Source organism: Urocitellus parryii, chromosome 4, assembly GCF_045843805.1.
Source record: "Urocitellus parryii isolate mUroPar1 chromosome 4, mUroPar1.hap1, whole genome shotgun sequence".
Classification (NCBI taxonomy): domain Eukaryota; kingdom Metazoa; phylum Chordata; class Mammalia; order Rodentia; family Sciuridae; genus Urocitellus; species Urocitellus parryii.
The window spans coordinates 177,062,804-177,087,278 of NC_135534.1; the positions used below are offsets into that span (position 1 = coordinate 177,062,804).

A 24,475-nucleotide genomic window follows, 5' to 3' on the forward strand; every position below is an offset into this window, starting at 1 on the left:
GGGACAGGCAGGTGTGGTGTGAGCTCAGTCATGAAAGGATCATTGAAAGTCATTTGAACCACTTTTCAGGCCTCACTGAGGCACTGCAAGCAGGCAGTAGGAAGCCAGGGCCAGCTTCTGAGCAAATAGCTGATAGCGCTGGGTTTTAGAAAAAGACTTAATAGGGGTGGGAGTTGGGGAGCAATGTTCTGTGTTAGTGGTTAAAATAGTGGATTGAAGCATGGGTTGCAGGCAACTGTGCAAATGAAATCCAGAGGAGAAAATGGGCCAAGGAGGGCTCCAGCCAGGCCTTAGTTTCTTGAGGAGATATTTCTGGCCTGCTTATGGTAGGGTCCCTCTGAAAGGGCATTCCCCCAGGACTGCAGGAGTGAAGGAAAGAGTAGCTAGTAGTCTTTATCAAGACAAGGCTTGGGCAAGTCACTTCATGTCTCTGGAGTCTCAGTGTCCCCATCGATGTATGAAGGGAAATGGAGGAGGGAGAGTGACCAGAGGCTATGTGCTCAGAGAAGGGCTGTGTCAGCTTGTGGACCCTGTTGGCTATGGGGAGTTGGGGAGCCCTAGACTGAGAGATGGTGGTGATTCAAGACATGGTTTCACCTGTTTTGCAATGATCAGCCCTTGACAGCCAACAAGGCTCCTGGTCACCTACAGGAGCCCTGCACCTTTGGCAAGTGTCTGGGATTGTAATCTTCGACTAACAGATGAGGAAATCTAGGTTCTGAAGAGCATTGCAGGGCTTGGGTTGTAGCTCAGTGTTGGATAGCCTGCCTAAAACGTGTGAGACACTGGGTTAGATCCTCAGACCACATAAAAATAAATAAAATAAAGGTATTGTGTCCATCTACCACTTTAAAAAATTTTAAAAAGGGCTGGAATTGTGGCCCAGAGGTAGAGCGCTTGCCTAGCATGCGTGAATTACTGGGTTCGATCCTCAGCACCACACAAAAATAAAATAAATGTATTGTGTACCAACAACTAAAAACTAAATGTTAAAAAATTTTAAAAAATAATAGATCATTGCGCATCTTGCTGCCAAGTTGAAAACTACAATTCCCAGGATGCTGCTCGGAGCGGGATCCGGAACCGGAAGTGGGCACGGGGCGGGGCCAGATGTGCGCCGCTGCTGCTGCGCTAGGCGTTCGTCCCAGGTATGTTCGGGGCTCGTTTCCGGGTGGGGTAGGAGTTAAGAGGCTCAGCATGGGAGGGTCTGCTTGAGGTCGAGTGACCGCGGTACGCTGCCTTCTTAGTGCTTCTTCTTAGTGCTTCCCCTTCTTGCCACCCCTCGCGCTCGCGGCCTGCGGGGCAGGAGGGCCCCGTGTGCTCCCGGGTCTGGAATCCGGGTGTTCTAGTGCAGGTGGGGTGCTTACCTACCATGCGCGAGGCTCTAGATTCCACTCCCAGCTCCGCAAAAAGAAAGAAAGAATGAAAAACAATAACAACAGCAGCAAAAAAACAACCAACAAAACTAATAAAAGATGTAAAATGTGAGGGGGATTTGCTTAAGTGATTTGAAGTATCATTCGAAGCCGGTAAGTTCAAAGCAGATGAATCAAGAAGTCATGTGTAAGCATATAGTTTCAAGGCTAAGGAGTTAGAACTAAAAATAACTGGTTAACGAGGGTTGCCACTAGAGGTGGAAGCAGGTGGGACGGAAGATCATTACTTTTCATCAGAAATAGGTCTTTTTATCATATACATGAATCGCATATTGAACAAGCCAGTGGCATTATTTGTGCCACTCTTGGTCTCTGACACTTGACTATAGAACATTTCTGACCTGTTTTCTCTCAGATCAGAAATTACCCGAATCATGACATCATTTCTTAAGTGAGCTGTTACAGTGCTTCTCCATATTTTCCAACAAAGCATTTCTAAGGGATATTTTAACAGTTACACTGGTGACTGGCTTTCAGCTGCAGTGACACACAGCTGGAGAGGGTGGTATATAGTTTGAAGAATTTTGATAGTCACCAAAACCTAGAAGAATACTTGATTGCTTTCATGACCTTTTACCATATTTTTTGGCTGGTTCTTCATTCTCCCATGATGTTTTTAGTATAGGACCTTGTATGTAGTAGATGCTTAATAAGTACTTGTTAAATCACTGGTTTGAAAGTAAATTGTTTGAAACATAGTCATACAGTGTATTTCAGAAAGAACACTCACACAATAAATAACTTGGCTGTCTTGTGTCACAGTAAAAAGGAATAATCACCCATTTCTTGGAGTTGTCAGGAAATATGTTTGTCCTCAAAGAAGTATGTTTGGCTTCCTTACTACCTGCTTCTGTGCTGGATATTTCTCTGAAAGACACATGCTTTTCTTGGGTCAATAAATAGGGGTCAGTATTTTACACCTGTTTGCTCCATCAGCAGCACAGTAGTACTATTTATCTTTTGGATATAGGGAATTAGCCTTGTAAGTGAAATAGTGTATTATCTCACGTAATTTTGTATTTTTCCAATCTGGTTGAAAGGACAGAGACTGGCACATGGACTGGAAATTGGAAAGGAGTGTTCAGAGAACAGAGTCACCAGAGTTGCAGGGGCAAGAAGGCATCCTAGAAGACATAGGTGAAGATGGACTCTCTGAAAGCTTCCAGCTTCTGCAGATTGATGTGGAATGTGACTGCCCAGACAGGGAGCCCCTCCCCACAAGCAGTGCAACATGGTGCTCGGTGAGTGCAGGGGGCTTTCAGTGATGGACTGATTGTCCCCAAGACCCCTGCTTCAGGGGTAGTTACTAGTAATAAAAAGAGACTGGGAATGATTTTTGTATGTTTAAAATAGTGAATTAATTTTCTGCTCATCATAATATTTCCGTTTCATTTGAGTCATGGGAAAAGTAGATAAAGTTCAAAATAAATTTTTTTACATACCTGAGAAGGGTCAGGGAATCTAAACTGTAGGTTAGGTCCTGTCCCTGATGAATTTTACTGACATTGACCAGGTCACATATCTTTTCCAGGGCTGTATTTTCTCTATAAACAGTCCAGTCTAGGTTTGTTTTTAAGATGAAATCTTTTTTTCTCTCCTAACTTTACCTGTAAATAATAATTTTTAAAAAACAATTAAGTAACTTTCTAATATTCATTTTCCTTTTTGTTGCTTATGAAGTTCTCAAACAATTTTTTTTCTGGATAACATAAGAAAAATGTCCAGAGAAAACAGAGACACTGGGAAAAGATAGTTGCAGCAAAGAAGAGCAAAAGAAAGCAAGAAAAAGAAAGAAGAAAAGCCAACCGTGTAGAAAATCCAGGTAATGATTAATGAGATTGTTGATGTAATCATTTATTTTTTAGCAAACTCATGTCCTCATGTTCCTAGGAGAGTAGGAATTATGTTTAAAGGAAAAACAAGTATCTGGGAGGTAGGACCCATTATCTGATTTTGTTGGGCATCAAAGTATCAAAGCAAAATTGAATGTTGCTTTTTAAATATAAGCAGTCTGGTTGACATGTGTTTATAAACTCAGAAGTAAATATTCCAGTAGCAACTAACATTTACACAGTACTATGTGTTGGGTTCAGTTCTAAAAATTTTACTGGACTCTCTAAGGGGAATGATTATCTCCATTTTGTAAGAAAAGCAGCAGAGACTCAGAGAAATTGAATCGTATGCCTAAAGATAATTAATTTAATGAATGAATAGACGGTACTTGGATGTAAACCCAACTGTCTGCTCCAGATCCCACACTCCTCACCACTCTGCTAGACATAAATCTAATGAATGAATGAATACCTTTCATGAGTCTCAAGATTTTCTTTATGGGGGCTGGGGATGTGGCTCAAGTGGTAGCGCGCTCGCCTGGCATGCGTTCGGCCCGGGTTCGATCCTCAGCACCACATACAAACAAAGATGTTGTGTCCGCCGAAAAACTAAAAAATAAATATTAAAAAATTCTCTCTCTCTCTCTCTCTCTCTCTCTCTCTCTCTCTCTCTTTAAAAAAAAAGATTCTCTTTATGTGCAAAAATAAAAGGGAAGTCTATTTTTTTTTAAAGAGGGAGAGAGAATTTTTTTTAATATTTTATTTTTAGTTATCGGCAGACACAACATCTTTGTATGTGGTGCTGAGGATAGAACCCGGGCTGCACGCATGCCAGGCAAGCACGCCACCGCTTGAGCCACATCCCCAGCCCCGGGAAGTCTATTTTTACAGAATATTATTCCTGTTTTCCCATTTCTTTTTTTCTGATATTTCTGCTATAGGCATCTGCCCCCAGCACAGCAAAAGATTTCTGAGAGCCTTAACCAAAGAAAAACTCTTGGAGGCCAAACATTCAGGACCAAGACTGTGTATCGATTTGAGTATGACTCATCACATGTCAAAGAAGGTAGAACATGCACTAAGCCTGGAATTCCTGCTTACCTGAGGGAGGTCCAAAGGGTACAGCCTTTATGAAGAGTATGCATCATCAGCTTCTGTAGTTCTTTAGTAATCCAGCCAAAGTGTTCTCTACACTGGGCTACTAAGTTCTGATATGGCTGTTCGAAAGAATCTGGAAGAAAACATACATCCATTGGTTTATTTGCAGATGTTACCTTGTCTTCTGTTTTGAGCCCACCACCTTTATCTCTGTTTATGGTGTCTTTAGTCTGGATGGAACCTTTCAGGCTCAATTTTCCAGACCCTAAATCTTTGGCCTTCTGCTGGGAAGAGGACTATTTACCTGGTAGTATGTTGTGGGGTGGTTACCTGGTGGAAGTTTTTCTTTCAGTGTATGTTTTAATTGTTTCTCATTCATCCCATTGGTGAGGGAGGGATTTTCACCCTAGGGTTCTGGGGATGGTCAGATACAAAAAGTGTACTTGACAGCAGATATTAACAGCAGTTTTTTAAGTCTCATATACTCACTGTCTTAGGGAGGAGTATTTTACACATCCCACAAAGCCACAAAAGGTGTTGTACTTGAGAATAAAATGAGCAACCAGGGTGATGGGATGTGGGCTCTGTGGTATCAAGGGGGTGAAGTGTCTCCTGGTTCCTATAGGAAGATATGACTAGTTCGTTTAGTTTTTTCCTTGAGCTGGCAGGGAACCAAAACCTGCTACTCAGGGATAAACAGGAATTATACTGCATCCCCTTGATAAAAAGGGTTTTTAAGCTAGGGAGCCTCATCTCATCTGAAGGGGCAGAGTTGGCAAGGGAACTTGAATTAGGTCACTTGAGGTCCTCCTGTTTTCACCAGAAGTCATGGCAGCATATAATGTTCCTCAATTTTAGGCCTTATACTGCAGTAGAGACTTTAAACAAATCTCTTTGTTTTCAAACTTTCCTGTTATATGTGCTAGTGTTTAACATGTTTTTCAGAGAAACTAGGAGAATTGTAGATCTGGGGATTTACATGGAACCTCTAGCCCTCTGAAAAGGTGAACTAGGAATTCTCTGCTAGTTACATTACTTGATATAGCAGATTAAATCAAATACAAAGACTTTTTTCCTCTACCAAACAAATCAACTTAGGTTATGAGATAACCATTCTAGAATGAGGGTGGAAAATTAAAACTTCCAACCCTATGACATCTCCCTAAGTTACGGGCAGAGATGCCAAATATTCCTGAAGAAGTATAAAAATTTCAGTAATCAGCTTCTTTTTAATAGCTTAAATAGTAAATATCAATTGGTAAAGTTTAAGATAAAAGCTAACATAACCATGGTACATATATATAATGGAATATTACTCAAACATAAAGAGTGAAATTATGGTATTTGCTGGTAAATGGATGGGACTGGAGGCTATCATGCTAAGTGAAATAAGTCTGTCTCCAAAAACCAAAGGCCACATATTCTCTCTGATATGCAGGTGCTGACTCACAGGAGGAGGGGTGGGGTGGGGAGTAGAGTTTCATCAGATTGGGACAGGGGGGATAGGGGGAAGGGAGGGAGGATGGAAATGGGAAAGACAATAGGATAATTTGGACATAACTTAATATATGAATGCACAACCAGTGTAACTCCACACCATGTATAACCACAAGAATGGGAAGTTAAACTCCATGTGTACTTATGATATATCAAAATACATTCTACTGACTGGGGTTGTGGCTCAGGGGTTGAGTTCTTATCTTTCATGCATGGGGTACTGGGTTCGATCCTCAGCACCACATAAATAAAATAAAGGTAGTGCCTATCTGCAACTAAAAAAAAAAAAAATTCTTAAAAAAAATACATTCTACTGTCATGTATGACTAAAAAGTACAAATTTTTGAAAAGATAATTGGGGGGAAAAAGCTGACATAACTAATTTATGTATTAAATATGCAAGAGTGGGGTCAGCAGAAGGGAAAATGTTTTTCCATTCACTCATCATTTCTGGGTTGATATCATCTGAACTTTCATCTGTGAGGTGTGGTATCACAGGGTGTGTAATACACTTGCATGTACTTATTTCTAGAGTTAAAGGTGCCATCCTAGTCTATGAGATTTTCTGGAATAGCATGTTGTGTAGCGATTGTTCAATAGTGAATTGAGAGTGATTTGGCATGTTTCCACCCTGAGTTGTCCTTATTTCTTTGAAGGAATTAAGTAGGCTGGCTGGACAGATCCGAAGGTTGTATGGTTCAAACAAAAAAGTTGACAGACCCTTTTGGATCTGCCTTACTGGATTCATGACAGATAGTCCCCTCTATGAAGAATGTTTGAGGATGAATGATGGATTTTCTAGTTACCTGGTAAGAATCTTTTTGCTTGTTCTTTGAATTATCTAAAAAGTAGTCATGGATTAATAGTAATTTTTAAAAATTTTTCTTATTTTGATATACAGCTGGTCTCTCTGTACCAAACATGTGTGAACTTTTTTTTGTCATTATTCCCTGAATAATGCAATATAACAAAGGTTTTCACAGCATTTGCATTGTATTAGGCAGTATAAGTAATCTAGAGATGATTTAAAGTATACAGGAGGATATATATAGCTTCAGTGCAACTACTAGGCCATTTCATATGTGGGACTTGAACATCCTTGGATTTTGGTATCTGTAGGGGTTCCTGGAACCAGTCCACCATGGGTACTGAGGGCACTGTAATATACATCTTTTCACTATTGCAATTTAAAATTCAGAACTTATTAGTTACTAACATTTAAATTTTTTTCTCATTCTTCCACTGCATTGGCAAGCTAATATCACCACTATTTAATAGGACTGTTTTGCTACCTGTATAGCTCATGGTAGACTATAAACTCCAGAATTATTTTTAGAAATGCCATAACTTCTTCCTTGCTCTTGGGTACAAAACTAGGAAACCTGATTTTTGGAGGAAAAGAAAGAATAGTTTTTGAAGTAGTTTAGATTCCAGATGAGTTTTAGGGAATATTAAGGTACTTTTAAACTCTTATCCTAGGATCTTATAAATGATAGATATGCAAGTGAGAATCCAGATCAGTTTCTAAGAAATGACTCTAAAAATGCCTCATGGGGACTGGGGATGTGGTTCAGTGTTGGAGTGCTTACCTAGCATTTGTGAGGTCTGGATCAGTTTCCAGCAAAACACACACACATATACAACACACACACACACACACACACACACACACACACACTGCCTTAAGTGTTTGCATTTTGTAGCTAGGGCTGAGCACTTGTGGCCTTCCTGTGGAGATCCATAGAGGCTGTGAGTGTGCAGGGTGTGCTCTGTGGTACTGTGCAGCTGGCTGTGTTGCTGTTACTGTCTGAACAGCCCCTACTGTAGTACAGCCACTTCCAGATTTACTTCTGTATACTTTTTTAAAAATAATTCTTGTATGTAAGCTGAACAGACCCACTTACATATGGTTTCCTTACTTTTCTGTCTTATTGCTGTCTTACTGCTTTTTTTAGGCAATTTTGTCTGCTTTGAATTCTTCTTCCATTTGTTTTTGCAGAAACCCAGCTCCAGCATTTCCTTTACCAGAAGGTTGTCCCTGGTGTTGTTACTCCCTCACCTGTAGTCCTGTGTGATCTCTGTACCTCCATGAGAGCCCCATGTCACTTTCTGTCTCACTTTATAGTTTCGTGTCTTTTTTTTTTTAAGTTATAGATGGATGCTATATCTTTGTTTATTTGTTTTTATGTGGTGCTGAAGATCAAACCCAGTGCCTCATGTGTGTGAGGCAAGCAGAGCTCTGCCACTGAGCCACAACCCCAGCCCCTTTCATGTGTCTTTGCTCCCTGACCAAGTACTTTCTGAGAATAAGCTGTCAGACATGCCACTCCTTGATACACTTAAAGCTAGCTGTGCCTGATGGAAACTAGATGCCACGTAACTAGCTGTTTGAACTGTGGGCCACGTTCTAACCTCATTCCTACCATATTGGGTTCTTTGCATTTTCCAGCTGGATGTAACAGAAGAAGACTGCTTTAGTTTATTTCCCCTGGAAACCCTTGTGTACCTGACTCCTGATTCAGAGCATGGTATGTATCTTACTGCACAGATTCGTATAGCACTTTGCTCCTAGCCCTTAGTTTAAGTATTCTCTGGCCATTTATTAAAGCCACTCAAGAAGTACCCAAAAAGGCATTTGTTGAACTGCTTTGCAGAGGGTGTGAACTATACACCTTTTCTGAGCAGAGGCTTCTTCAGGTGTCCTGCCTTGATCAACTGCCGCACAGAATCAGGGTCTCCATTCTCAGGCAATCCAGTTCCTCTGGTCAGCTTCCTTCATTGTCCCTTCTTGGGTCAGTGTTCAACATATATATATTTTTTCCTCTAGAATATCATCCATTTCACTTAGTTTTCAAATTTATTGGTATTAAGTTGATTGTAATGTTCTCTTTTAATTATTTTAATTATTGCATGTTCCTCTTTAGTTTTAATTTTGTCCTTCCTGAATCTGATATTGATTTAGACCTTCTGTCTTGTTTTCTTGATTAGCTATGTCAATAGGTTGTCTATTTTATTGGTCTTTTTTTTTTTTGGTACCGGGGATGATTGAACTCAGGGGCACTCAACCACTGAGCCACATCCCCAACCCTATTTTGTATTTTATTTAGAGACAGGGTCTCACTGAGTTGCTTAGGGCCTCGCTTTTGCTGAAGCTGGCTTTGAACTCATGATCCTCCTGCCTCAGCCTCCCAAGCTGCTCGGGTTACAGGCATTCATTATCGTTCCTGACTTTTATTGGTCTTTTTAGAGAATTAATTTTTGGATTCATTGAACAAGTCTAAAATCTTTATTTTCTATTCATTAAATTTCAACTTATTGTTAATATTTCTTTTCTTTTGCTTTCTTTGGATTTTGAAATTATAAAACAGATTTGATCTCAATGGCCTTCATTTTTTCATTAGCTCTTCAAGATGTTGACCTAAACAAAGTTTACATCCTTGGTGGACTTGTGGATGAAAGCATTCAGAAAGTAAGTGTACATTTTGGCCCCAACATCTATATTTTGAAAAGTAGTGCTTACTTTTATAGATGATTGCCCTGTTGTAATTTTACCCAAAGAGTCTTGGAGCTTAGAGGGACAGGAAGAAAGAGCCTGTTCTTCTATGGTGGCTCTCTATCAGTGCATTCCTTCTTCTCACCAGCAGTTTGTTTATATTTACTAAATAGTATATGTTATGTAGCTATTAAATTTTATAATGGATATAATAATTAACATGTACATAAAGGAGTATAGGGAAAAGTAAGTCTCTCTCTCCCTATCCCCCAAGGCAATCGCTGTTTTCTTATATGTTCTTATGGTCAGCTTTTTCACTGCTCTGATTAAAAGATCTGACCAGGAAAATTTTAAAGGAGGAAAGGTTTATTTGAGGGCTCACAGTTTCAGAGATCTTAGTCCATAGAAGGCCGGCTCCATTCCTTGGGGCTTGAGGTGAGGTAGGACATCATGGTGGAAGAGTATGGCAGGGGGGAAGCAGCTCACATAGTGATCAGAAAGCAGAGAGAGGTTCTACTTGCCGAGATACAAATATATACCCCAGAGCCCCGAGTTCCCACCTCCTCCAGTCACACCCTCCCACTTCAGTTACCACTCAGTGAATCCCTTTTTGGAGATTAATTCACTGGTTGTGTTGACATTTTTTCAAGCCAGTCATTTATCCTCTGAACCTTTTTGCATTATCTCACACTTGAGCTTTTTGAGGACACCTCACATCTAAACCATAACATGAGACCTTCTTTTTTTTTTAATATATATATATAATTTTTTATTGTACACATTACCTTTATTTTATTTATTTTTTCTGTGGTGCTGAGGACCGAACCTAGCACTTCACGCATTCTAGGTGAGTGCTCTTCTGCTGAGCCATAACCCTAGCCCCAACATGTGTCCTTCTTGATATGTTTTGTGATCCCACAAGTATATGTTGGTGGGTCTATTTTATATAAATGTTTTTGTAGGTTTTATGTTTTTATATTTTTTCCATATGTGTGATACACATATATGAAACATATTTAGCTCAAATGATAGTCAACTTAATTGCATTTATTTTTAAAACATTAGTGTTCCATGAATTCATAATGCTAACTTATATGCATTAACTATATTATAATATTATGTATTATATGCATTAACTTATATAACTTATAATGCAGGACTCTCTTATAGAATATCAACTAATAACCACAATAAGGGGGGCAGGGAAGAAATATAAGTTCATTGGATTAGACAAAGAGTAATGAAAGGTAGCAAGGAGGGATGGGAATAGGAAAGACAGTAGAATGAATCAGACATAACTCTCCTATTCTCATATATGAATATACAACCAGTGTAACTCCACATCATGTTCAACCACAGGAATGGGATTCTAATTAGAATAGGTTATACTCCATTGTATGTATAGTATGTCAAAATACATTCTACTGTCATATATATCTAAAAAGAATGTATTAAAAAATTTTTAAAAAAGAAGACACAGCTAATAAGTGAGGGATGTATAATAGAATTAGAATATTAATGTTTTTATCACTCTTAATGTAGTCATCAACTCAGGCAATTGATAAATGAAAAGTTGTGGAGGAACCATTTACATGGTCTCAAAGTACCATAATACAAAAATAAATAAATAAATTACCACTTTTAAAAAAAAGTACCATAATACAGATTATAAAAGCAAAAAATATGCAATTAAATTGAAGCAATCTGTCTAATCCAAATTTGATCAAACATAGTATCATAAATAGTGACATTGTGTGCCTCCTGGTGTGATAGAATCTCACCTGTGTTGTGATATATTCTTATTCAAGAATGTTTAAACTGAATTTAATGATGAGGAAACAGACAAATCCAGACTGAGGGCCATTCTGCAAGACAAAAAATCTTGCAAAAAAAAAAAAAAAGCCAATGTAATAGAAACTAAAATAGAAGGCATCTGTTGTAAATTAAAGAGATTAAAAAACAAAAAACATAGCCTGGCACAGTGGTGTCACTTATAGCTTCAGCTACTTGGGAGAATGAGATAGGAGGATCACATGAGCTTTAGAGCCCTGGGGTCAGCCTGGGAAATATAGTGAAGTCCATCTCAAAAATATATGAATAGCTGGACATGGTGACACACCTGTAATCCCAATGGCTTGGGGGGATAGCGAGTTCAAAGCCAGCCTCAGTAAGACCCTGTCTCTAAATAAAATACTAAATAGGGCTGGGGATGTGGGCTCAGTGGTTGAGTGCTCCTGAGTTCAATCCCCATTAAAAAAAAAAAAAAAAAAAAAAAAAAAAAAAAATATATATATATATATATATATATATATATGAATGGATAAAAATAATGGTCAAATACAGTAATCCTTGGTTGGATTCTGGCTAAAAAGACATTTGAGGGATAGTTGGGGAGCTTTTAATATAGATATGTATTAAGTGATTTTACAGAATTATTGATGAATTTCTTAAAAATTTCTGACACACTCAGAAAAAGGTATTATGGCAAGGCAAGAGAATATCATTGTTCTTAGATGCATGCTTAAGTATTTTTGTGAAGTGTTGTGATGTCTATAGCTTACTTTCAAATTGCTTCAGCATAATGAACCTGTGTCTATACGAGATAAGCAAATTTGATAAAATGATAATAACTGGCGAATGTAAGCTGGGCATGGTGGTGCACACCTGTAATCCCTGTGGCTCTGAAGGCTAAGGCAGGAAGATTGCAAATTCAAAGCCAGCCTTAGTAACTTAGTGAGGCCCTAAGCAACTTAGTGAGAACCTATCTCAAAATAAAAAATAAAAAGGTCAGGGGATGTGCCTCAGTGGTTAGCACCCTGGGTTCAATCCCCAGTACCAAACAAAAAACAATAATGGCAACTGGTCAATGTAGATGACAGGAACGGATATTGATTACATTATTATTTTAGCTTTTCGTAGGTTTGAAATATTTCAAAATAAAAACTTGGGGGAGTATAGCCTTATTTAAGAGACAAGATTACTATTTACCCAACAAATTGACACTATTCTTCTGTAGCGGGTACACAGCCCCTTTTTTGAGGCAGTAAAACCCAGAGGGTCAGTGAGTAATCTCTAGATTTGCAGTTTTAACACGTCCTCTTTTATCTTTTTATCATTTAAACTGAAAACAACTGGTACAAAAATGTCAGATGTGTAAAACTTTTTGTTTCTTACTAGAGATTTTGGCTTTTTCAGGGCCATACATTAAAAACAATATTTCTTCAAGGAAAGTCATTTATTTTGGATTATGCAAAAAATAAACTACTTTGTAAGCTCTCAGGGTAGCATCTAGGCATCTTACTAACTTTGAATTTTGTACTGTAGTTCAAAGTGATTGTACTGAATTAGGGCCACAAGTGTTTAAATGGCAGATAGCTCATTTGTGCAAAATACTATTACCCTTCTTCAGTGAAATCCTATCAGCCATGCCTATCCCATACTAATTGCATCACTTAACATTTTTGGAAGTCCTCTCTTGGAATTCTGTTTCATGTCAGTCTGAGGCAGGTGATCTAGTGTATTAATCAGGGTTTTCTAGAGGAGCAGAACTAATAGGATTTATAGATATGTCTATAATCTATATTCTTATGATTATAAAAAGGGAATTTATTAGACTAGATTGCAGAAACTAGATAGTCCCACAGTGATTGTCTGCAAGCTGGAGAGCTGAGGAACCAGTAGCTGCTCAGTCCAAGAATCTGGAGTCTCAGAACAAAAGGGCCCAGTGGTCTAGCTTCTGTCCGGGATCAAAGGACTGGAAACTCCCTGGAGAGTTACTGGTCAGAGTCTGCTTTGGAAGAGTGAAAGAGCTGGAGTCTGATGTCCTCAGGTGATTGCATAGCAATCCAAGCCCTAACTCAAGAAGAACAGAGTTTGCATCCACTGTTGCTTCCTCATTCTTCTGCATTTTTGTTCTATTCAGGGCCCCAACCAACTGGACCTTGCAGCCCACATTTAGGGTGGGTCTCCCCTTCGAGTTACTGTCCCACATGCCAACCATTCCTAGAAACACCCTCATTGAAACACTCAGAAGGCTCTTAGTCTTAGGTATCACTTAATCCAATCAAATTGACAATTCAGGATTGGCCATCACATCCAACATCTAAGCAGAATAGATGTTAGACCTCCTTATACACAAGGTTGTAGCTCATGTTGACCAGTAAGTTATAGGACGATAAATTAAAGGATGTTGACAAGCTAGAACAAGTTCAGAAGAGGCTGACCTGAATGATGAAGGGACTTGAAACTAAGTTACAGTCAAAGAAGAGTGACAGAACTGAAATTATCAGTCTGGAGACAATAGCATCCATAGGGAATGAATGATCCCTGACTTAAAGTATCTGAATGGCCATCTTGTGGCAGGGCCATTTTACTTGCTTAATTGGGATAAAAGACCTAGATAAATGAGTAGAGGACTAAAGGCAAATGGAAAATTTGTTTCAATATCAAGATAATTTCCTGCTATCTGGTACCATCAATTTGAAATGGGTCACCCCAGGGCATATGAACTCTGTCACGATGGCTGTCCATGTAGAGGCCAGATAGCCAATGGGAAAGAGGTTATAAAGGATAGACAAACACTGGGTAGGTGGTTGAAGTGAAATAGTCAACATAGGGGCTGAGGTTGTAGGTCAGTGGTAGAGCACTTACCTAGCATGTGTTAGGCCCTGAGTTTGATTCTTAGCACCACATATAAATAAATAAAATAAAAGTCCATCGACAACTAAAAGTTTTTTTTTAATATAAAAAGTAAAATAAAAGTAGTCAACATGGCTGAGGCCCCCTCTAAACCCAAATTTAGTAATTATCCTTGTGATCTAAACCTTTCTCTTTAATCCTGAGATTGTAAAAAAAAAAAAAAATCTTTCCTGTGTTTCTTATAAGGTAGTGAATGTTGTGAAGCCTCAGTTGTGGCCCAGGGGCATCTCATAGAGCCATCAGTTCTGTGCACTGACCCTCGGGAACTTTAGATGGTTGGACTTTTAAAGTTCTTTGATTCTGCCCTTCCTTTTGATGGGATTGTTGAATCTTACACTTCAGTGCTGTCTTTTTTTAAACTTTATTTATTTATTTATTTTTTTATGTGGTGCTAAGGATCAAACTCAGTGCCTCACCCATGCTAGGCAAGTGCTCTACCACTGAGGTACAGCCCCAGCCCCTCAGTGCTGCTTCATTGCTAGCTAACTAATTTTCTTGAATCCTGTTTTCCTTTTCTTTCATTTGCTGCTGTCAATTGACTGAGCTTAAAACACCAGATATCCAGAATCAAGTCTTGCTTAGTTCCGGCCAGGAGCAGTCTCTGGTTAAACTGCTTAGGCTCTTTGAAGCCTTGTAGCTGTAGATCTGCCTCTTTTGCTTATTTTATTTGTCTTATAAGTGGTAGTAAACGGAAGCTTGTGAATAAATGGTCCCCAGAAAGTGAGGTGTTGCTGCCATTTCTTACTTGGGATGAGTACTCTTCATTTTCTGAAGTTTCTTCCATTCTAACTTATTTTTTATATGTATTTTTTCAGTTATCAATGGACGTTTAATTATACGCTGAAAACCAAACCCAGTGCCTCACACATGCTCGGCAAGCACTCCACCACTGAGCCACAACCCCAGCCCTAGACTCATATTTTTAATGTTTGTCTCTGTGATTACTGATGGAAACTAGCGTAGGCATAAATGGGGATCTCACAGTTTGCTATGCATATTACATGATTACAATTCATGTCCATATGTGTGATAATAATTCATTTATAATTTTTGTAATATGAAAAGTATTTAACTTTGATTTACAGAAGGTGACGTTTCAAAAGGCCCAGGAGTATTCTGTCAAGACAGCCCGCTTACCAATCCAGGAATACATGGTCAGGCTCCAGAATGGGAAAAACTATCATTCAGAGATATTGGCTATCAATCAAGGTACTGTTTACGTGGCCCTTGCCCAACACACATTAGTTCTGAGGCCGCTATATTGCATTAAGTATAATGTCCTTTGACTTAGTCTCCTGTGACTTATGTGCCTGGACTTCATTGTGTGCATTTTGTGACGTGTATTCTGGCCACCAAGAGGCATTTTTAATTTTCTTCCTGCTTCCCAACTACATTAAGGATAGTTGAAATTGTTCTCCTTGCCTATGATCTGCCTTCAACCCTTCATTGATTGATGAATTCCTATTTGTTCCTCAGAGTTCAATTCAAGAACATGTAAGCTAACTTTTCTTCCCCTCCCAAGCCATGTCAGGGCCCCTTCTTTGTTGACTGTGTTTCTGTATTGCAGTATTGCCCATTCACAAGCCTGTATCTTAGTGTAGGATGAGGTCCTTATGGTAAGGCAAGGCTGTGTCTTTGCCTCTGTCCTGGTACCATGTGAGATGCAGAGGACATATGTTCAATAAAATATACTGGAACACCCATTTTTCTCATTATTTATTTACTAGTTCTCTTTTCTCATATGGTTGTTGTCTTCTGTTTACCTTTTAACAGTGTTTGATATCCTGTCCACTTTCTTGGAGACTCACAACTGGCCTGAAGCATTGAAGAAAGGAGTTTCTTCGGGAAAAGGCTATGTTCTTCGAAATTCAGTGGAATAACGGGCAGCCTAAGATTGCAGCTGCAGGAGATGAAGTGCCTGAGGTGTTTCAACCAAAGAAAAGGGCAGAGGGTAGTAGTGGCATATACTTGCCTTTACTTGATATCTTGGATCTTCATAGTGTAAACTAATGACAGGGACCATATTTTATGCTTTTGCATTGTCCACAGTGCCTGGCTCACAGGAAGTGCCCTGATCAATGTTTTAAAAAAAAAAATTATATAACAAGGATTAGCTCTAAAACTACATGACTTTGGATATGTTAATCTTTTATACTTCTCTATTTGTGAAAGACCCTACTTTTAGAGACTGTTTATGTGGCAAAATAATTGTTATATCAATTATTTTATATATACTAAACTGGCATTAAATTGTATGACTTTCTCCAGCTGCCTCTGAGTATGCTGATTTTTCCAGCTGAGTGAAATGCTGCACATAAGCTTTGCAGAATCTGCCTGACCTATCTACTTTGAGCCCCCTTAGCACACTTTGTTCCCGCCTGTGGCTCTCACCCAGTACTCCCTTGTTCTGAATATAGGAATGTAGGGCCTCTCTCTTCCAATTTGTGTGAATAGTTTTGCATTCTGAGCCTTGTACAAACTACATTCTTCATATATATTTGTAACAAATTAAAAAGCAAAACCAAAGTATTGATGAGTCTTAGAAAATGTTGTGTTCTGACATGCAAGCATGTTAATCTACCTCTTATCAAATATACTTCCTTTTCTTGTGTCCCATATACAGTTGCTTCATATTGGGGTAGTTAACCTGCTAGCAAATTCAGAAAATGTTTTATCTCAGAACTAAAGGTTATTTTGCTTTGTCTGCATCCCTTACCATTTAATCCTTTGTGAATTATGGTCATTTGATAAATATCAGTGTTGTTTTTTTTTTAACTAAAATAGGCCATCCTTCAAAAAACATCTTTATGAACACATAATGCTTCTTAATCGGTACCAACATAATGAATAAGTGCTATAATCTCTTTCATCCTAAAGGGACTACGTGGGTAGGCTTCAAGGAGCCCATAGCTATTCTAAGAGGTCTGACCCCAGAACTACTGAGCTTTTATCATCTGCCAGTCTTCGTTTTAACCTAAAAGGGCATTGGTTAGTACACCAAATAGCATGGAAGAATTTTCTCATGAACCCCTTCACAGACCTCTCCCATTTATGCAAAACCCAAGCAGGTATACTTTGTTTGCCTTCTAGAAAATGGTTGTCAAAATTTGGCCAGACTTGAATTCAGAAATCCTCATCATGTTGAAATTTGTGTAACAACAAAAAGCCAAATATGTCCAAAATATTCTGTAATGTGAAAATGAAATATCCAGTTGTTGGATTTTTATTTTTTGTACCGGAAATTGAATCCAGTGGTGCTTAACCACTGAGCCACATCCCTAGCACTTTTTTGTATTTTGAGACGGGTCTCACTGAGTAGCTTAGGGCCTTCCTTGCTTAAATTGCTAAAGCGGGCTTTGAACTCGAGATCTTCCTGCCTCAGCCTACTGATCTGCTGGGATAACAATCATGAATTTTTCAGTCTAAGAAAATACCCTGTAATTAAAAAAACATACATACACCTAGTGCTTGGGAATGTAGGATAAGCTTAATCTTGTGCCTCAGTTTCTTCAACTATGAGGATAAATGTCTTCTATAGTTACTAGGAATAAATTTCTTAATCCATGTGAAAACACTTGGAACAATACATGCTGCATGATAAACATTAGCTTTACTCTTCCACTTACTAATGGGATTACAGGAGACTTGTGTTTATTTACCTCTATATACTTTTTATGTATTCTACATTTCCTTTGGTAAGAAGTTTTACCATAAAGATCAGAAAATATTTTAATGCCAACTTCTTGTTCTTATTGAAGCTGCCTCTAGCAAAATGAAGGGAGTTGACTTCAAATAAGTAAGCCATGATACTTTTTAGTAAATTTTATTGTATAGAACATACAAACATGGTTTTTAAAATTTTTTCTCACCCACACAAGAACATGAGTGAAAACCAGTAACTTTCTTATAAAAATATTTTATTTAGAAGACAAAATTCACATCTTGTCTTCTGAAGATTTAATAGGGAGAGATTAACCTGAAAAAAAAAAAATTTCCCAGGAAACTCATAGTCTCTTGGCTCAAATGACCCACTGAAGAAGTCCACATGTATCAATTTTCTGCCAATCTGGCAAAGATTTGTTTTCTTTGATCTGCTGTCATGTGTTCACAAGCTTCTAAAATATTTGCCAAAATTAAAGTTTGCTGAATGGTTTTTGCCTTTACCCATATTCTTCCATTCATTCCAAACACAATCTCCAGTGGATAGAGTTTTCCCACTTCCTGTATGATTTCACATTCTGGAGCTAATAACCTAGTGGTAAAGAGGAATAAAAATGAAATTTAATAAAAAGGTAGGATGTGTTCTAGATCTCCTTCAGAAGGAGACTCCTTTTCTGAACTATTAAGTTATTTAAGGCACTGTCATCATCACACTAAGAATAAGGCATAAAATGACACTGTTCTCTTTACATTCCACCCCACCCCATTTAGATGGGGTCTTGCTATGTTGCCCTAGTTGGCCTCAAGAACCTCTTGCCCTCAATTTCTTGAGTAGACTGGATTAAAAACATGTGCCACTATACCCAGCTCACAGCCCCCTTTCTTCCAAAAAGTTTTAACACTTTTCAAAGGTATACTAGAGGTCATAGTAATGAGCTACCTCACTACAAAGATGTCAAACTCCTTCTGTCATCAACATAGCATAATATGTAAAGTTCTTCCCAGAGATTGTCAGAACACTTAATTCTGGACTTTAAAATCATAGTTTTTTGTTTTGTTTTGTTTTTTAATTACCAACAGTATTAAGAGAACACATTAAATTTGTTTTCCTGATCATGTAAGTTATTCCCTGGTATTAAATTCAATGCTTGGAGAAAAGCACTGGCTCTATGAAAGTACAAAGGTACTATCTAGTTAAATAACAGGCTTCTCTAGCGTCACCCCAAACAATCTCCAATCTGCAGAATGGGTAGAAAGGAGAGGCATAGAAGATAGATCTGAACTTCAGTGCCTACAGAAGTAAACAGCTAGGCAGATAAAGATCCAAACACCTAATGAAGAGACTCTCCTGAGTGGGAACTACCAGGTCAGAATAACAGGAACCTTCTGTAAATGATATCTAACTTTGAGGATCCATCAGTCTAGCTGCATTTGGCCACCCTTAGTGAAATCTGATAATTTTGTACAAATGCAGATACACCTGTATTCAAGTGACTTAGAATGAGGAAAGGCCAGTTTTCACATTTAGGCTGAGTATGTTGGTTATAAGGAGCGGCGGGCCTCTGGTAGAGAAGAAATAAAAAGGACAGAGTTGAAACATGAAGGATGAATCACCACACTGTAAACAACACAGCCAAATACATCTAAATTTGAAACACTGACATTAAAAAAGGGCAGAACTAAATTTATGAGGTTATAAATAGGCTAAATGGATATTGATTTTTAACTCAGAAGAAAGTGAATGTTATTAACAATCCAAATTTCAAAGCAGGTGTAGTAAAAATAAAAGAACACAGGCAAGCTAGAAGGCATTAGGACTTACTTTCTAATTAGGCCCAAAGTCACTTTAAAAAGCAGACCATCATGTCCAATCACACCCATTCCATTAGCTCGTCCACAGCTGTCAATACAGACCATCTCTGGTTCCATATCTTTATTAGCAACTACAAATTGACCATAGATGAGATCTCCAACCTATAAGACATTAAAAGAATAACTGAATCCTCTCAGCATGCCATGCTACAAAAGCTGCTACTGGCTCTTTTTCATAGGCAGCAATACCAGCATCCTATAGTTGGCTATTGGGCTGATTATACCCTAGGATTCCACATTGGAGTTGAGTCTTCAAAGGCAAAATTAATACATGTAACCCTCCCTTCACCCTCCAAGAAATCATTAGAGTAGGAATCATCTCAAAGCCAAAGAATACTCTTCAACATTGTGTTGCTCAATATGGTAACCAGTACCCATGTATTTATGTAAATTTACATTTAAGTTAATTAAAATTAGATATTTGAAATTCAGTCCCTCGGTTGTATTAGCCACATTTCAGATGCTCAACAGCCCTGTGTAACTAGGAGCTACCGTATTGGTGCAGATGTAAAATAGAACCATCATATAAAGTTCTATTAGCACTATTCTGAATAATTACGGATTTATAGAGAAGAAGGAAAAACCTGGCGTGCAAATTATTATAGAACAGTGGTAATTAACAGATACTTCTCTATACATGATTTGCTTAAAAACCTCACAGAACTGAATTTCAAAATGATGAAACTAAGGAAATGAGTGTGTCACATTAGATTGGATAGAGAGAAAGGATGGGAGAGGAGAGGAGGAGTAGGGAGGATAGGAAGGGCAGCAGAATAAAATAGACAATATGATTGATGTATGTACATTCCATTTATGTATTATATGTCAAAATACATTCTGCAGTCATGTATGTCTAAAAAATAAAAATAAAAATAAATCGTATGGTAAAAAGAAACTAAGGAAATGGAGAATGAATTGTTTTCTTCTCAAAATGTTTATTAAGTACCTATTGTTTGCTGATGACTACAAGAACCAGAGAGGAACAAAACACTTTTTGTCTTTCAGAAGCATTTAATCTTGGAGGACAGAGGGAATAGACACGTAAACAACAAAATTCCTTCAGGGCTAAATGTCTACCTGCCAGGGCAGATATAAAAGTGACAAATAGCAATAGCTTTACAGAGGTGGTATGTTTAGCCTTGGCCTCAAAGGATGAGCATGTGTTCTACAGACTGAGGAGATAATCATATCCAGTCAGAGGGAACAGCATGAGCAAATGTACAAGAGCAGGAAATAATTCATTTATGTTTGTATGGGTTAAGCATGGCTGTATGATGGATATAATATGGATGAGAGAAGCGAATAATGCCAAGGAGTTCTGCAGGCTTTGAAGAATCTTTAAAAATTTTTTGTTTTTCAAGAAAGGGAGCATGTGAAGATGTCATTTCTCAAAAGCCTGAATGGAGGGGTAAAAGTATATAAGCAGGAATGTTAATGAGGAGACTACTGACTGAGTCCTGCCAAAAGAAAGCTGACATCTGAACTTATGAAGTGGAGATAAAGATCAGAGAGTCAAAGAGAATCAAAATAGGGTTAAATAACTATGACTTATAAGAGGTGGATGGAAAGGTGAATAGAAGTCAAAATTTCTGGCTGGGTAGACATAAGAATACAGCTATAGTATCTAAAAAGCCCAAACTGAAAATCTGCAATAACAAGTTTACTCCTAAATCAGCTCTAAGGACCTCTAAGCAAGATGGATGGCTGACAATGTTAATGATTTGCCTTTCCTCCTGAAGCCTATGGCTGATATCCCTGTGCAGTAGATATGGACATGACATATAACAATGGAGAAAACAGATATAAACTTTTAACTCAATAGAGATCAAATATCACAAGAACCAATGTAGTGGCTCTGGTCTGGCACTGGATAATCTGAAGAACTCTTGGAGCCTAGGACATTAAGCAGATGCTTAGAGTCTATCCTGTAGAACTAGGAAAATAGTTCATGCTTTGGAGACAATTCAGGTAGCCTTTGGGGCAGATAAGTATTCTGAGAAATGGATATTTTTCTTACTATTGAAACCAAATAATCCCATCATTACCTGCACATTTGGTCTGTTTCTTTTAGTTGCACCTTCAAATGCCAAATAAGACAAAGAAGCTGGTTCACTCCCTCCAACATCAACTTTGAATATATCTCCAGATTTAGCAGTCACTATGCCAATCACATGGTCTCCTTTCACTGGTACATACTACAAAAAACATCAGAACAAACAGTCATAAACAACAAGGAATCAATGGAAGATATCTTCATTAAGTCCTTAGTCCTTGTTTTTCATTAAAGAGATGTTTAAAATATTTTAAAATTCAAGTTTACAAACTCATATAAGTCTTACATAAAACTGATACTATTTCAATAAAAGAAAATCACAACATGACTCTTGGGTTTGCAGGGTTTTTTGTTTTTTCCGCTCTCCCCCCCCCACCAGCCCCCTTAGTACCCTGTAGTACTAGAGATCAAGTGCAAGGGTCTTTTATCTGGGACCTACATCCCCAGGGCAATCCTCACCCCCTTTTGAGGCCAGGTCTCACTGCGTTGCAGAAGCTGGTCTTGAACTTACAATCATTCTGCCTTGGCCTCCCAAGATGCTGGGATTACAGGTGTGCACTACAGCACCTGGCAGGGTCTACCTTGCACAGGCTCATCTCAAATTCCTGGCTCAGATGATACTCATACTTCACCCTCCTCTGTAGCTAGGACAACAGGCCCGTGCCCCCAGCCCGGCTTTGCAGTCTCTGACAGTCTTGTTAATTTGAGGCAGTATCCCATACTTAAGCATTATTACCAAAAAGCCCTAACTTCTGTTGCACGCAGGAGCAGTAAGTAGCACAGGTATGCTTAAAGCCAAGGAAGACCATTCCATTATCAAGACAAATTTTTCTATATAAAAGTTCTTAATTATTCTAAGAGCATTTTAACTCCCTGTGACTTCCATTCACTGAGGCTGGTCCTGCCATCTGGGATTCCAAAGGCAAGCCTACAGCTTCTTGACCTTTGGGTTTTGAAGACAATCATGACACAGGGTCTCTAGAGGCTTTCTCTCCTGATCGCTCTTCTCAAGCAACGTTTCTATTGTTCGTAGTCCCTCTAAAAAGGACAGAGGTAAGCAAAATACTACGATGCCTCTAAGCGAACCTTGACAAAATGAGGGCTCCAGGGCCCCGGCCCTGCTTCTTCCAGGAAGTCACCTAAGCGCAGGATTAGACTTTCACTACCGCCCCGCCCCTCCGAAGTCTCAGCTCACCCGCTTCTGTTGCGAGTCCACCCAGTAAACACCACCACTGCTGCCACTCCCGGGGTCCTTGTGACGGAGACGGCCACACTTTGTAACCAGCAGGCGGTCTCCGCAGCGCCGCAAGCCGGGGCCACACACTACACGTAACCGCGAGCGCGTCCCAGCATTAAGGCGCAACGGTCGCTCCCCCGCACCACCAGGGCCTTCCACATCCTCCTGTTCCGGCAGCAGCAGCTCCTCACCCGGGAGCACCACTTGATCGAGTACTGTGCGCGCAGCTCGTGCCCTGCCACCCGCGAGAGATTCAGCCGCAAACTGCACGGCTTCAGCCATTCTGAAGCGGCCACCAACCGCCACTTCCGGTTCCCCGTTTCCGTTTCCTGCCCCTCCTCCAATCCCCAATGCCCTCAGGGTCTTCCGTTTCCGTCAGTTGCGGTCCCTGGGTCTTGGACCTTAGTCCTTATTTCATAGACCTTAGTCTATGAAATTTGGTCTTTTTCAGCCTGGCGGTCCACCCTCGCCTCTTCCAAGTGGTAGTGGTAGTGACTGTGTATCTAACCGTTCATCCATCTTACAGTCTGTCCGCGGGCCAGTATTAGAAATGCGTAGCTCGAGTAGATTGAGAACCCCAGGAGCTGTGCAGAGGGACGAAGTCAAACTTAAGTTGGCTGGGCCCAGAGGCCCTCCCTGTCGACTTCGTGCTCAGAAAGGCAGCTGGCTTTTCACCAGAAATTTTTTTTTCTTTTTCAAAATAAAACCTTTTTGGTTGTTTCCAGAGTGAAAAACAGAATAAAATCAAGAAATGATTTATTGGTCTTGCCCATTTGACTTGCTGTGCTGTCAGCTGTAGTTCTAAGTCTGTATGGTGGTCTGACATGAATAGACAATTCTTGACTGGTGTAACACATATCTTTCTCGCTAGACCCTCTCCAAATATAAATAAAATATGTTACCTTTTCATATACATGAGTTATCCCTACATGGCTAACGAAAAGTAACGAAGAAAGTAACGAAGCCTTGTTGCTTCGTACTGCCCACGTGAGCAATTGCTCAAATTTCCCCGCAGTGGTGAGAGCTCCTGGAGATGGAGAGGGCGGACTCTGACCCATGTCTCTTAGCTACTGCCCATATCTTTGCTTCCAACGTGAATTTTTAGATTTTTATTTTTTTATTTTTAAGATAGACATCACTAACACCTCCTCCAAATTTGACAAGATGCTGTAGAGCCATTTTCTCTTGGAGTAATAAAAGGTCAACTGAAATAAAACTTGTTTTGCAACCAGATTGTTGAAATAGCTGTTCTTATTTAATCACCCTGGCAGGAGTGGGAGTTCATTGGGCAGAGATGATATGAACTGCACTTGTCTACTTCCCCACTCCATCTCAACTCCAGAGGGCCTGGAACCAGCAGGTAGGTACTGATGACCAAGCTCACATAGATTAAGGCTGATTCAAAGTTATGCCTGAGGCACCCTCAGGCAATAACCTCAAGTCCCACTGAGGAAACAAGGGAGGTTGGTAATATTCCCTGAACAGTCCCTCAGCGTCTCCCCCCGCCCCACGATTATTAGTAGAGACTGAGGCTTATCAAGCCCACAGTCCTGTGGCACCGGGTGATCTACCCAGCTAGCTTCGAAGGCAAAGCAGGTG

At 39.3% G+C, this 24,475-nt stretch overlaps 2 protein-coding genes across 3 annotated transcripts; one reads left to right on the top strand and one right to left on the bottom strand.

The window, feature by feature from the left end:
* Positions 1-1,100: 1,100 nt before the first annotated feature.
* Trmt10b (tRNA methyltransferase 10B) lies at positions 1,101-16,515 on the top strand. 2 transcript variants are annotated; one of them, XM_026379205.2, is made up of 9 exons: positions 1,101-1,148; positions 2,477-2,677; positions 3,150-3,258; positions 4,210-4,334; positions 6,520-6,672; positions 8,313-8,391; positions 9,265-9,332; positions 15,140-15,263; positions 15,828-16,515. In XM_026379205.2, exons 2-9 carry the CDS (start codon positions 2,492-2,494, stop codon positions 15,932-15,934), a joined length of 951 nt encoding a protein of 316 aa, XP_026234990.2. In that variant the 5' UTR covers positions 1,101-1,148; positions 2,477-2,491; the 3' UTR covers positions 15,935-16,515. The 2 variants fall into 2 exon arrangements, with proteins under 2 accessions (XP_026234990.2, XP_077654048.1); XM_077797922.1 differs by lacking the exon at positions 1,101-1,148 and adding an exon at positions 1,471-1,529.
* Positions 16,516-17,905: 1,390 nt separating this feature from the next.
* Positions 17,906-23,182, bottom strand: Exosc3 (exosome component 3). The gene is made up of 4 exons (XM_026415430.2): positions 22,835-23,182; positions 21,632-21,781; positions 19,537-19,688; positions 17,906-18,306 (listed from the first exon to the last, which is right to left on the bottom strand). Exons 1-4 carry the CDS (start codon positions 23,156-23,158, stop codon positions 18,105-18,107), a joined length of 828 nt encoding a protein of 275 aa, XP_026271215.1. The 5' UTR covers positions 23,159-23,182; the 3' UTR covers positions 17,906-18,104.
* Between the last annotated feature and the right edge of the window lie 1,293 nt (positions 23,183-24,475).

Bases quoted from the DNA above. Each gene is read 5' to 3' on its own strand.
- Trmt10b (XM_026379205.2), top strand. From the start codon at position 2,492: ATGGACTGGAAATTGGAAAGGAGTGTTCAGAGAACAGAGTCACCAGAG. The intron at 2,678-3,149 runs GTGAGTGCAGGG...GGATAACATAAG, and splicing joins GCAGTGCAACATGGTGCTCG to AAAAATGTCCAGAGAAAACA. The intron at 3,259-4,209 runs GTAATGATTAAT...TTTCTGCTATAG, and splicing joins CAACCGTGTAGAAAATCCAG to GCATCTGCCCCCAGCACAGC.
- Exosc3 (XM_026415430.2), bottom strand. From the start codon at position 23,158: ATGGCTGAAGCCGTGCAGTTTGCGGCTGAATCTCTCGCGGGTGGCAGG. The intron at 19,689-21,631 runs GTAATGATGGGA...AATGTCTTATAG, and splicing joins GAAACAGACCAAATGTGCAG to GTTGGAGATCTCATCTATGG. The intron at 18,307-19,536 runs GTAAGTCCTAAT...CTTTACCACTAG, and splicing joins ACTTTGGGCCTAATTAGAAA to GTTATTAGCTCCAGAATGTG.